The 14,410-nt window shown below is 35.1% G+C and overlaps 1 protein-coding gene across 2 annotated transcripts in view; it reads right to left on the reverse strand.

Moving 5' to 3' along the window:
- Positions 1-5,138: 5,138 nt before the first annotated feature.
- Positions 5,139-14,410, reverse strand: part of LOC107666228 (multivesicular body subunit 12B-like) — a 29,376-nt gene continuing 20,104 nt past the window's right edge. For both annotated transcript variants that reach the window (XM_016457483.1, XM_016457557.1), the window contains exons 6-10: positions 13,838-13,987; positions 9,167-9,258; positions 7,936-7,991; positions 7,697-7,756; positions 5,139-6,053 (exon numbers count right to left, since the gene is read on the reverse strand). In XM_016457483.1, the coding sequence (XP_016312969.1) occupies positions 5,967-6,053; positions 7,697-7,756; positions 7,936-7,991; positions 9,167-9,258; positions 13,838-13,987 (445 nt within the window). In that variant the 3' untranslated portion in view covers positions 5,139-5,966. The remainder of the gene's footprint in view (positions 6,054-7,696; positions 7,757-7,935; positions 7,992-9,166; positions 9,259-13,837; positions 13,988-14,410) is intronic.

A 14,410-nucleotide genomic window follows, 5' to 3' on the forward strand; every position in this document is an offset into this window, starting at 1 on the left:
CTTTTCACTTCATAAGATGTTAATTGAGTGGTGTGAATTACTTGTGGATTATTGGTATGTTTTTATCAGCTGTTTGGACTCTCATTCTGACGGCACCCATTCACTGCAGAGCATCCATTGGTGAGCAAGTGATGGAATGCTACATTTCTCCAAATCTGATGAAGAAACAAACTCATCTTGGATGGCCTGAGAGTGAGTATATTTTCAGCATATGTTCATTTTTGGGTGAACTATTACTTTCAGTTTCTTTGCTATCAGATTAAAGTTAAAATATCATCAATCATATTATAAAATTGACATTGCATAGTTCTTGGTGCATACTGAATTATATAATAAGAAGACTGCATTTATCTTTCAATTCAGCATATCCTATAGAAATGTTGATTTGCCATTTTTGTCGCCCTGAGAGTTCAGATGAGACAAGTCTTACATTTGATAAGATCTCTTTGCTGAGAGGTTTTGCTTTAAATTATTTTTTTGGCTTCATTATTTACAGCCTTACTTGTTTTATTGTCCTGTGGCAAAGGTTCCTCTGAAGCTAATGGAAAAACAACCTTCAAAAGACTCTATCAAATAGAAATGACAAGCGCTTCTGAGGCTGATTTGACTGGGAGGTCTTCAGGCTGCGCTGTAAATGTCTGGTAGGAAGCCCAACTTTCTTTCCATGACGGCAGAGCTAGACATAAGAAGTGCTCAGAGGCAATACAGTAGTTAATTGAGTCAAGGACATTGTTACCCATAATGCTAAGATTTTGACACATTCCACACCAACACAACAGTCTGTTCAACATCAACATTCAGCAAGTTTCAGTACATCTGTGATCAAACCTGTAACCTTTACAAAGAAACTGTCATCTTAAATGAAGTTTATTATAATTGTACTAATTTCTCTCCCAAAAATGAGCATTCTGTTATTATTTACTCACCCTCATATGCCATTGTTATTCTGTGAAACACAAGAGAATAAAAAAAAAAAATCAATGGCATCTCTTTCCATAACATTTGATGTCTGTCAAAAAGAAAAAAAAAACAACAACAACATTTAAATGATCCTATAAAGGCCCATTGGCACAAACAAACAACAACTACAACTATAGATATACTTATAACGATGATCATATTAGTGTTACGCCTACCTAAAACGGCTCGTTCTAACACGCCCCCACATATCTACGTCACGATGTGGGAAGATTTGCATAACGCCGCCCAAATGTTCATGCAAAGAAAGAAGGCGTAACTTTTATTCTCGCTGTAGTATTGTTGTTGCCGCCGCCATGTCGTGAAGACGCTGTGTGCTTCGTTGTGAAAGCGAAACTACTTTGTTTGGTCTTCCAAAAGAGGACGATATCCGCTTCGTCATGCCTAGAGCTGATCCGTGCTGGTCGCTGAGGAAATACATCAACTTCGCGCTGTGGATCGCCGGATCGGCTTTCACCGTGGACGAAGCGGAGTCCAGCCCGGGGTCGTCACATGTGGTTGCCGCAAGCCCGCCGGACGCTCCTTCGTCGAATCTGCCGGCCGCGCCGTTCTCAAGCCTGCCCACCTCCGCTTACTCTAGGCCGCCGGCCGCTACTCACTCAAGGCCGCGGTGTGTGACGCTTTTTCGTTGTGAAAGCGAAACTACTTTGTTTGGCCTTCCAAGACCCCTTTAAACGTACATCAGCTGGGAAAAAAAATGTTCTGAAAGTAATTTCCAACAATATCGTTCCTCTGTGTCATTAGTATTATAGCTGTGGTGTGAACTTCCCTATTCTAATAGAATAGGAATGAATATTAAAACCTAAGAGTTATCGTCCTTGGTTTGAAGCAGCCTGTGCACTATATTTCATAAAAAAAACTTTTGTGAGGAACAAAGTCATTCTTCACTGATAACCTTGCCCTCCACTGCAAGATCTGAAATCGCTTTCACACACATTCAGATTTTCATGTGTTACAATTAATCACCACACAAATATCTGAATATAAACAATGGAGAATAAGATTTGAGAGCTGCAGTTAATATAACGCAAAAAACACAAAAGTTTGGCCTTGTTGTGGCTCCCAAAAACAAAGATCAGGATCTGGTGCTCGCCTTACATAATAATACAATATTATGATTCTAATGTACTAAAAGAAGTTACCTCAATTACTGGTCGTTGCAGTCTGTTCTTCGCCATTATGACCTGAATCAGAATCCCATGGCTCTGAATAACTAAAATTCTAAAATGAATGCTGCAATAAATGTATCTATTTCAGTTGACCGACAGATACTGATTTGGATGAGTCCAGCTCTCGAGGATCTAGTTTTAGGGTCTTTATGTAATAGTGCACAAGGGTTTACACCATAAAGATATTTGCAGGACATATTACATATTTTTCAAGTAGTAGAAATTCAAAAACAAACAAATAGGCCTCAAAACCACAAAGCCTCATTAAACCTGAAAAAAAAAAAAAAACTTTTCGGTAATTTTCAGTAAATTACGTAAAAGAGATGTTTGCACACTTAACATTTTGCTACTAAAAGTTAAGTATAAACCAGAAGCAAGATGTCACGATTAAAAGAGAAAATGAAATAACCTTTGTGCGGTTTCTTAAATGCTCCATCATTGTGCTTTGCTGCGCTTCTTGTTGAACGTCTCATTCTCTTAAGAAGTCATTAAAAGCCACACAAACAGTAACACATTGCCCAAAACCATCTGCAGCATTTGAGGGGATTTTATGCTTGAAGTCTTGAAAGTTTCCCTGTGGTTTGGTACGCATGTTGGATCTAAATAAAGTGACTTGTCAAACGGCCACAGGAAGCTCAGAGCGTTTGTGAAGCCAAAACAGAGGCAGATTTCCAGTAAACATGAATTACTCTGTATTCCAGTAAACATGAATTATCCCCGTTTGCACTTACGAATGGGGGTAAGATGTGCCATGTGCTACAATGCAATCAATTTGAAAGTGCCATAATGCAAAAGACTGTTTATGGCTCAAAGAAACAGATCATCCAAAACTTCCATCACTTGCTCACAAATGGATGCTCTGCAGTGAATGGGTGCCGTCAGAATGAGAGTCCAAACAGCTGATAAAAACCTCACAATAATCCACAAGTAATCCACACCACTCCAGTCCATCAATTAACATCTTGTGAAGCCAAAAGCTGTGTGTTTGAAAGAAACAAATCCAACATTAAGGCATTTTAACATTAAACCATCACTTCTGGCCAAAATACGAGTCCATAATCCATAATAATGCTTCATCCAGTTAAAAAGTCCATCCCCTTCTTTCAATGCTTTCATTTGTAAATGGCACTTGAGCTGTGCAGATTTCTCTCCTGATTCAGACCAGATGATTTTTTCATTGGACAAAGTTATGAAAAATGTTATGGATAACGCCATAGAGGACCTGTATTTCACCTGGAAGCAACAGTTAAAATGTCTCAATGATGGATTTTTTTCTTACAAACATGCAGCTTTTCTCTTCACAAGATGTTAACTGATGGACTGGAGTGGTGTGGGTTACTTGTGGATTATTGGGATGTTTTTATCAGCTGACTCTCATTCTGACGGCACCCATTCACTACAGAGCATCCATTGGTGAGCAATGTAACGCTACATTTCTCCAAATTTGCTCTGATGAAGAAACAAACTCATCTACATCTTGGATGACCTGATGGTAAGTTTTCAGCAAATTTTCATTTTTGGATAAACTATTCCTTTAAAGCTCATTGTAAGAAAATTACATTGTTACAAAGAGATTTTGGTGGAGCTTTCGATATGGACACCTGATAGTAAACTTTCTTTTTTTTTTTATCCATCGATCCATTTTTTTTAGAATAATAAAACACAAAATTCAACCAGCATTCAACAATGGTAATCACATTTATACAAGAAAGAAAATTTTAATCAGTTGACAATGCAAAGGACAAACACACAGCAGGTTCGTCTAGAGGCAAAACAATGACTTGAACTGGATGATACACATTAAACGCTTTATGAAATTGTGAACAGGAGATTATTTACGCAGTGCAGTAACTAAACATGTTTTATTGTATTTGTTCATGTGACCAAACACTCAACTATTCCCAACATAACATTAAAAAAATATTGGGGAAACATACTAGCTACATTCCTAAACATTAAATTAGTCTTCATATAAAATCATTAAATAATTAGATGAAAGAGTACAATGAAATAGCGAATTAAATACTCAATTTAATGTTGAAAATAAAAACAAACAAAAAAACAGATAACTCTGCATGCATTCCTGTGGGACTTTCAGTTAAATAAATGAATGAAATGAAAAATCGACATCAACATCAGCGTGTAATTTTGGACAACAACTTCAGATATGATTTTAAACTATCATTTTGGTTCCTAGATGTATAAACCTGGGACTGGTTTTCCAGTTCCAATTCTTGGATTTTAAATGATATTCAATAGAAATAAAAAAACGGCTTGCTAATGAGTCACAAACAGGTTCGACTGATGCCGGAAAAATCAGTTTTGAAAGTTTACTGACTGCCACAGACATGAAGAGAACATCAGATTTGTGGTTAATTTCAGATTTAAAAACAGTCAAAATAGTGGTTAGAACATGTAACAATAATATAGCTGCTTGAACATTATAATCCACACTGTAAGAAAACGAAAACCCATCCGAGTGTTTGATTAAAGTCTCACAGTGAAGGTCTGGTATCACTTTGAAGCCTTTATATAAAATGCATTATAAAAGTAGATGTAATGCATTAATTATGCCTCGTAATGCACATTATAATGTATTGTATAATTACAACAATTGTAATCATTGGAGGAGTACAACAAACAAACCTTCAAATATCATAATGCATTTTAACTTTGGTTACAGTTATTTATGAAAATATATAATGCATTATGACGTATATTATGAATACCTTTATAGTGCATTATGCACAAAGGCTTTAAATAAAGTGTTACCAGATTAATTAATGTGATATGGAAAAACTCCACATAATTTAAATCAAGAAGTCTGTAAAATTTTTTTACAATAATGAGTATTTGTGCATAAAATAAGTTTCAATCTCATGAAAATGTCACATCTTTATGGTCCTAAAAACAGCTTGTTTTAAGCAAAATTTAATTTATTTATTTCTTCAAATCTTGGGATGAAATATGACTGTGGAAATATTAACTTGTTTATTACAAAAAAAAAAAAAACACCATAAATGTCAGAAGCCACAAATGGACTGGCAGGAACAATATCCAAGTACTTGAGCACCATTGAACATCATAACATGAGACGGAAAGAGAGTAAAATCTCAGTAAAACATAAGCAGTGGTGACTGGAGTGACAGATCAGTTCAGGAGGGACGTTACAAAGACAAAAAGGGAAAAACACAATATTAAAACAACGCATTCCTGAATGGTCGCTTGTCTATGTACAAGGGTTTGTTCAGAGTTGGAGTGTTTTTGTTCTAATCTCTTTTTCCAGACAAACACAAAAATATTGAAATGCTTGAGAAGTTCTGTAACAGTGCAGTGAACTGGGCTCCATTTCCAAACAAACTAAAGTCATGCAGTCACTGCCATCTAAATAAAACCGAACTCTTCCAACTCTATGCATTTGACGCATGAACACAGACTTTGGGGCTCAAATAAGGGTTTGTCCAAGTGTGACCCTTTATAAAGTCATTGCGGTAACAGCATCTCAGTCCAGCAGCCAGAATAAGTCAGAACACAACTTCAGACGCAATACTTGTCGCATAACAAAAGAAACACTGTAGTGGTTTTGATTTGATCACTGTAGCGATAGAGATCCAAAGCTCTTTAGGTAAAAGCAGCATCAACTTAAGAGAGACTGAACTTGACCACATGAAATATTTGTTAATTGTATGCAAAAAAAGCAAACAATATCCTTATTTTTCCGTCCGTCGAACTAGTGGGTTTCAGTTGTACTTTCAGAGAGTCTCTGCTCAGATCAGGTCTTCAGAAGCCCGAAGAACTCTTTCCTTCGGCGCGTGAGCGTTAGGCCTCGGAGCCCAGAGATGTTCTGGTGGGACTGGGCGGCAGACGGGCCGCAGCGCTGTGCTCCGTCCGGAAACTATATTCATACTGACACAGACACAGACAGAAAGAGTTAAACACCATCTGAAAGAGAGTTTCACAGCACACACTGACCTCTAGTGGATCAGTCAAAAACAACTCATGATTCCACTGATCTAAAGCTGAATTCAACCTCATACCATTTGTGACCCTGGATCACAAAACCAGTCATAAGGGTCAGTTTTTCAAAATTTATACATCATCTGAAAGCTGATAAATAAGCTTTCCATTGATGTATGGTTTGTTAGGATAGGACAATATTTGGCCGAGATACAACTATTTGACAATCTGGAATCTGAGGGTGCAAAAAAAATCGAAATATTGAGAAAATCACCTTTAAAGTTGTGCAAATGAAGTTCTTAGCAATGCATATTACTAATCAAAAATGAAGCTTTAATGTATTTACAGTAGGAAATTGACAAAATATCTTCATGGAACCTGATCTTTACTTAATATCCTAATGATTTTTGGTAGAAAAGAAAAATCAATAATTCTGACCCATGCAATGTATTGTTGTTGGCTATTGCTACAAATATACCCCAGCGACTTAAGACTGCTTTTGTGCTCCAGGGTCACATTTATTCAAAACTAATTATATTAAATAAAAATTAAGGCAAATATATACAATTATATATTAGGCAAAATGCAATATTTGTTCTAATTGTTCAATATTTGTTCTAATCGTTATACTATTATAGTTTTTTGTTCATTTAAATAAATTTTATTTTCACTTTAATTTAAAATGTTGTTGTTTTTGTTATTTTGTCTATATAGTTTTTATTTATTAATTTGAGTTATTTTAGTACTAACGTTATAACTGTATATAAACGTCGCAGTGGCAACTAGCTTAAAATAAGTTTAAGCTTTTTATATTTTATTTTAGTTAACATTTATTTTATTTTAAGTAACAAGAAAACTTGTAATAAATTACTTGTAATAATAAATTTAAATTACTTGTAGTGATACATGTATTACTACAAGTACGTTTTTTTTTTAGGTTTTAGTTAACTATAATAACCCTGATTAGTTCACTTAGCATCATGAGAATAATAAACATACAAAAACACATAACAGAAACAAAATGTCGAGGAGATTTGATGTGAAATTGAACTGGACTTATTTGAATACCTCTTTATTTAAATAAAACATTTACTACATTCTAAAACCCCTTTAAATATCCATTGTAATCAATAACCATTATTGATTGTAATGCCCTGCCTCTTTGCCCATTTAAAGGTTAAAACATCAATGTCCAATAAATAATTAAACATATTACTGATAATAATCACAATAAACAATTCTTCCACCAAAAATAAAGTGCATAAGGGTCTGTTCACACCAAAACCGCAAACTATTTTTTAAAACCGTACGCTTATAGTTAACATTACAGTTATGGTTCTTGGTGTGAACAGGCCTTTAATATAATTATAATATAACATCTGACTGTGGATAATAGGAAAATGAATACAGATTTAATTGATGTGCATATAAGGGATATTTCACATGACTTTATTCAATCAGATTTAGAGTAATCCTTTTTAAAAAGCACCGAAAAACTTTTTCGCACTTACACGGCTCGAAAATACCTGCTTGGAAACAAAAGCAACAAACAAACTAGCACTTGTCATGGTTGAAACTCAACAGATCCTCACCTCCTTCTCAATCTCTGCAAGCGATTTGATTCTGATGCCCATTAGATCCACCTGCTGCAGCTGAAACACAGAGAGACACTGTCAGACTAACACCACAAACTCCTCCTCACTGTACACATCAGTTCTTATGATAGTTTTAAGTACCTCAAATCTTTCAAAATCTACATCTAATAGTACGGTGCTCTACAGAGTGTTTAAGAGTTCATATGAAGCACGCGATTGGTTGATATCAGACTCACATCACTGGAGGCACACGCAAACTTCTCCGAAATCATGAAAGGCACTCCATCCATAGCTGAAAAGTCAAAAAGTCAGTATTAACCAGAGCTCACCAGACATAATATACTTTGCCTTGCACAAAAAGCCACGGAATATTAATATATCATTGGCTGATGACATCTACGAAATAAAATGATTTGTAAGTGGTTTTGGATTAAAGCATCTGCTAAATGAATAAATTTTTTCCCACGGATGTGTGACAAACGAGAAGCGTGCAGTAAGAAACGAGCGCTCAGAACAGAAGGAGAGATATTCTGACTCATCACTGAACACCATCCGGAAGAGTTAAACAGATTCCACCTCCAGAAGGGTTTATTATTACATCCCTAATGACAGCAGTCATGAATCCACATGGACGCTCTGAGCGCTGATGGATTATTACATGCACTGACCTTCATCTCAAGCAGTCTAGAGATGCACAATATATCTGATATATAATTCACGACTGTTCAAAATTTGGGGTTGGTGAATATTTGACTTTTTTTTTTTGGAAAGAAGTCTTTTTGGCTCACCAAGGCTGCATTTATTTGATAAAAGAAAGTAAAAATAAAACAAAATTTAATTTAAAATCACTGTTTTCTGTTCTAATATATTGTACAATGTAATTTATTTCTGTGATCAAAGCTGGATTTTCAGCATCATTACTCCAGTCTTCAGTGTCACATGATCCTTCAGAAATCATTGTAATATGCTGATTTGCTGATCAAGAAACATTTCTGATTATTATCAATGTTCATATTTTTGTAGAAACTATGATTAATTTTTTTCTGGTTACATTTATGCATAGAAAGTTCAAAAGATCTGCATTTATTTGAAATGGAAATCTTTTTCAAGCTATAAAAGTGTGACATTTTAATCAATTTAATGCATCCTTGCTGAATAAAAAGTTTTAATTTCTTTAAAAAATTAAAATAAAAAAAGTAGTGTATATTACCGATATACTTGATGCAGATAATATCAGGGCTTATTTTTTCTAACTTTAACTTATAGAGTAAACCTACAAAGCAAACTCTTTTTTTTTTTCTATTTTATAACAAAGTGATTATTTTTTTCATTTGTAAAAGCATGTCAAATTCTAGATTGGAGCTCTAAGAACATTCTGTCACTGATTGGTGGTTTCATGTTACAGTCCTCTCTATTTAAATGTTCATGTGATATTGAAGGCGTTCAGTTTGGGTCAGGTTTTGGTACCAGAGATGGCATAGAGGTTGGAGTTCTGGTGTTCAAAGTCTGGTCTGGTTGTGCTTTTTCTGAAACATGCCGGCAGGGTCATGGATATGTGCCTGCAAAGAAACACAAAAGGAAAACAATTAGCACTTAATCAAATAAATATTCAACGTATCTTCCTTCTCAGTCCTCACTATTATCACTGCGGTTTGTGTATCATCACAGCTGTTTTTCAGACCAAATGTCATTACCAATCTGTCATCTGTCTGACAACCTTACTGATGTCTGTAACACAGGCGTGCAAATTGTGATATTTCAGTCTCACAGGCTGCATGCTGAGATCTAAATCCTAATAAAACAAACTGTTCATCTGATGATGCTAGAACCTTTAAATACAGAATTTTTCTGAGTTTTTTAAGCTTTATTTTTAGCAGTTGTGCTTTAAAGAAAGTCAAAAATATAGATATTTTTAGTGGCGGTTCTTTAAATAGCAGACCAAACAACGTGCTTTGCTTTAGGTGTTAGATAGCTTGCAAAGTAAAAACCGCTCAGAAAAATGTCTTTGGTCATTGTGCACATCGTACGCATCCCGTCACGAATGTTGTGTTTTATAATGCCGTGACAAGTTAAAAATACCATTAATTAAAAAATAAAAATAAAAAAATAAAAATGTTGCGTTCCATGTAGCTGTTTTTCATGCAAGAACCAGTGTTTTTGTTTTAGTATTATTTATATATTTTTCATTAATATTTTGAATAAGCTTTCATTTTAAGTTTTCATTTTGATTTTTTTTAAGTTTTAGTAATTGTGTTATTTATTAGTTTTTTTTTTTTTTTTTAGCTATAATTTATTTTTATTTCAGTTTGTAAGTTTAGAACTTCAGCTTTTATTTCAGTTGATTGCCAAGGCAATTCTCTCTCTTTTCAGTTTAGTTTTCATCTTATACTTATATTTTATCTTATTTCAATGAATTAATACATTTTTTAAAATAGAAAAATGTAATAGATTGATTAGAAATACAACATTTATTTTTACTAGGTTTAGTTAAAGGAACACTCCACTATTTTTGAAAATAGGCTCATTTTCCAACTCCCCTAGAGTTAAACAGTTGAGTTTTACCGTTTTCGAATCCATTCAGCCGATCTCCGTGTCTGGCGGTAGCACTTTTAGCTGTAGCTTAGCATAGATCATTGAATCTGATTAGACCATTAGCATCTCGCTCAAAAATGACCAAAGATTTTCTATATTTTTCCTATTTAAAACTTGACTCTTCTGTAGTTACATCGTGTACTAAGACCTACGGAAAATGAAAAGTTGCGATTTTCTAGGCCGATATGGCTAGGAACTATACTCTCAACTTAGAAAATCGCAACTTTTCATTTTCCGTAGGTCTTAGTACACGATGTAACTACAGAAGAGTCAAGTTTTAAATAGGAAAAATATAGAAAATCTTTGGTCATTTTTGAGCGAGATGCTAATGGTCTAATCAGATTCAATGATCTATGCTAAGCTACAGCTAAAAGTGCTACCGCCAGACCCGGAGATCGGCTGAATGGATTTGAAAACGGTAAAACTCAACTGTTTAACTCTAGGGGAGTTGGAAAATGAGCCTATTTTCAAAAATAGTGGAGTGTTCCTTTAACAATAACAACAATGGCCAGAACATATTCTATGCAAATTCCCCCTAAAAAACATATCCGATCAGGGTTGGTTCAACCTGAAACCAATCAATAATACAAATCTTCAATGAACCACTAGTTCAGGGAACTAATTTGAACTAACTACTTGGAAACAAACATTATGCATTAGAAACTTTTATTTTTGCGATTACACATAAGCAACTGCTGCTAGCACACACTCAAATAAAGCTGTGCATTTACCACAGATCCACTCATTAACAAGAGAATGCTCTAGGCTTTATGGCAAACACCCACCATTAAACGCACTCATAACATGACTAAGTCACCGTACACATGACACATGCTCTACCCAGTTGATGTTTTCAGTATGCACTGTATGTGTTCTGCTGGCAGCTGCAAGGGAAACTCCACACATCACGAGGAACAAAACAACTGTATATAAATAGAATTTGGTCGTCTTGGACTGCTGATATTCTCCCTTTGTGATTTGGAAAAGATAGATGTCTGGGATAGTGGTTGTACACGATGTTAAAATGTTTCCTATTCAAAAGTTTATGGTTCTATAAGATTTTTTAATGCTTTTGAAAGAAGTCTCTTCTGCTTCATTTTTGTGATCAACAATACAGTAAAACAGTACTATTGTGAAATATTATTATTGTGGAAACGATACATTTCTGCATTTTTCAGGATTCTTTGATAAATAGAATGCAAAAAAAAAACATATATTGGAAACAGAAATCTTTTGCAACATTATAAAGTTATTTACTGTCATATATAATGTCGTTTTCCATGATACGACCCTTGAATTGTTGTGCAATGCTGTGAGAAAGAGTCCAGACATGTGTTTCAGGGCCACAGATGAGATGGCCACTCCCTCATTGAGATGCATTTCTGCTTGTGTGACTTCACTGCAGTTGTATCCTGTTATATATAATAAGATCACGGATGGACAGTATCAAGAGAGCAGACAGACAGAGAGGAAACCATGAGAGGGAAACAGCTGGAACAGACACTTCCCATTTGTGTCAGAGAAACGCCTGGGGCGTACAAAATCCTGAGACACAAACAAGCCCGTAAACATCAAGTATGGGAGAAAACGTACACATTTTACACAAGTGTAGCATGTGAAAACACTCCAAATAAATAGTTTCATTAGTCCAGTTATATCATGGAACACAGGATGTTTTTTTGCTTATTTTGCTTATTTTAATATGCTTATCCAGAAGGGATGCATTAAATTAAACAAAAGTGACATTAAAAGACATTTATAATGTTACAAAAGATTCAAATTAATGCTGAACATTCTACTCATCATTCTATTCATCAAAGAATGGTGAAATAAAATGTGTCACTCATTTATTCCAGAACATAAGGAATGCTGTGCTGGACCTGCCTATTAAAGGGTTAGTTCACCCAAAAATTAAAATTAGCCCACGTTTTACTCACCCTCAAGGCGTTGGTGTATATGACTTTCTTCTTTCAGACGAATCCAATTGGAGTTATATTAAAAATTGTCCTTGCTCTTCCAAGCTTTATAATGGCACGGGCGGGTGTTTTTGTTCAACAGTCCAAAAATAGTCAAATAAAGTGCATCCATCCATATTAAAATGTGCCTCACACGGCTCCGGGGGGTGAATAAAGGCCTCCTGTAGCGAATCCATGCGTTTTTGTAAAAAGAAAATATCCATATTTAAAACTTTTGGACTGTTGAATAAAAAAAGCTTGGAAGGGCAAGAATAATTTTTAATATAACTCCGATTGGATTTGTCTGAAAGAAGAAAGTCATATACACCTAGGATTCCTTGAGGGTGAGTAAAACACGGGCTAATTTTCATTTAGTTTCATTTTTAACTAACCCTTTAACAAAGTGTTTTTACTTGGGGTGTAACGGTTCACAAAATTCACGGTTCGGTTCGATACGACACAGTGGTGTCACGGTTCGGTACGTTTTCGATATGGGGGGGGGTTATTGCTTATGACGCAATGTTGGAAATATTTCTGTTTTAAACCATGAAGGCGAGCCAATGGATGTCACATGCAAACGTGCAAACTTTGTGCAAGAGTTATGCTGGTGAACGTCTTAATCTCAGTCAATTCACTATATGCAGAAAGTGAAAGTAAAAACGGAATGACGGAGCTTTCGGCATCTGATGCCGCATATTCTCTCAGAGACGACGAGACGAATCTACTTCAACATATGCTGATAACGGTATAGCTAACTGTTTTAATTTATTCCTTTAATATTTCTCTTGTGGCCCATACATAGTGGAAAAAAAAGACAAAAAACATATTTCGTGTTAAACAGGTTTTTGAAAGTCGGTGCTTGAAATAGGCTAAAGCTTTTTATTCATTGATTTTAATTGATGACTGCTGAGTTAATATTTTAATTATAGGCCTATAATTCATTGTATATAGACCAGTTTTAAAAGGCATTTTTTTGAAAAACATTTTAAATGAAGAGTAAACAGCCTAATCTTTTGTAATCCTCGCAGCGCGTCAGTTATGCGGTAATATTGCGGGGAAAATTAATTGTAATTTTAATTTAATAATAAAAGCAACTTCATAATAATAATAGGCCTAATAAAAAAAATAAGAATGTAACAGGCCTACGTTAATTGGAAATGGCAAATCCTCTTAATATTGCCAATAATTGTTGTTTTTGGACAATATTTCTGGCTATTGTCGATACAAGATCATTGTTTCGACGCAACCCAGCAAGGCCTTTCGCTCCACTACGCCACTGGACAGACAGCACGTTGCCTGTTACGTCATTTAGGCTGCCTTGTTGAACGCAGTGGCACTGAGAACATTATATTTCACACACTTTAAGCTCTTTTATTTTCCAAATGTAAAAGGAATCGTTCGGTTTGTAATGCGTACCGAACCGAAAGCCTCGTACCGAACATTTCAATATGAATACGTGTATCGTTACACCCCTAGTTTTTACCCTTCAATGTTCCTCTTCCTTCTCTCGGGTTGTCTCACTCACTCTTTCTATTCTGCAGCTGTTGCAACAAATGCAGTTCACACTTCCTCAGATATCACAAACACTTACTTGGGCAAGACTGGCGCTGGAGTGGAGTTGTTGGTGACAGTCTGGATGTTATTGGTGTTGTTGGTGGTGGAGTTGTTCTGTACAGGGGAAGAGTCCTGGGCCCGTGGCACCTTTCCCATACGGTACCAGATCCCCATATTGTTCAGCTCTCTGTGAGGAAATACAGAATTAATATCATTCCACCAAACTAGAACCACACCAACACCCGGAAACACAAAAGAGACGCATTCAATAAAAATAAAATGAATAAAGACAGCGAGTGCTTTGCAGATCTCAAAATGCAGCCAGAGATTCAACCATTCAACAATGGTGTCTTAATAAATTTCAGCCTCATGACGATATATTAAAGATGCTGAATATTGCTCAGAAATGTTTTAAAACTGTTTTAAGAGAAAGTAAAACTTTGGGATTTTAAATGCAAAGACATTAATTAAAATGGTTGTTTAAAATAATTATTTATCCCCCAGAGGAACCATAATTTACAAAGTTAAATTAAAAAATGTTTAATGACAGAAGTAAAACACTATAAAAAAATAGTTAAACTATTATTAACATATACAAATATTAATATAA

This window comes from Sinocyclocheilus anshuiensis, unplaced genomic scaffold (assembly GCF_001515605.1).
Source record: "Sinocyclocheilus anshuiensis isolate Anshui unplaced genomic scaffold, SAMN03320099.WGS_v1.1 scaffold245, whole genome shotgun sequence".
In the NCBI taxonomy this organism is placed as follows: domain Eukaryota; kingdom Metazoa; phylum Chordata; class Actinopteri; order Cypriniformes; family Cyprinidae; genus Sinocyclocheilus; species Sinocyclocheilus anshuiensis.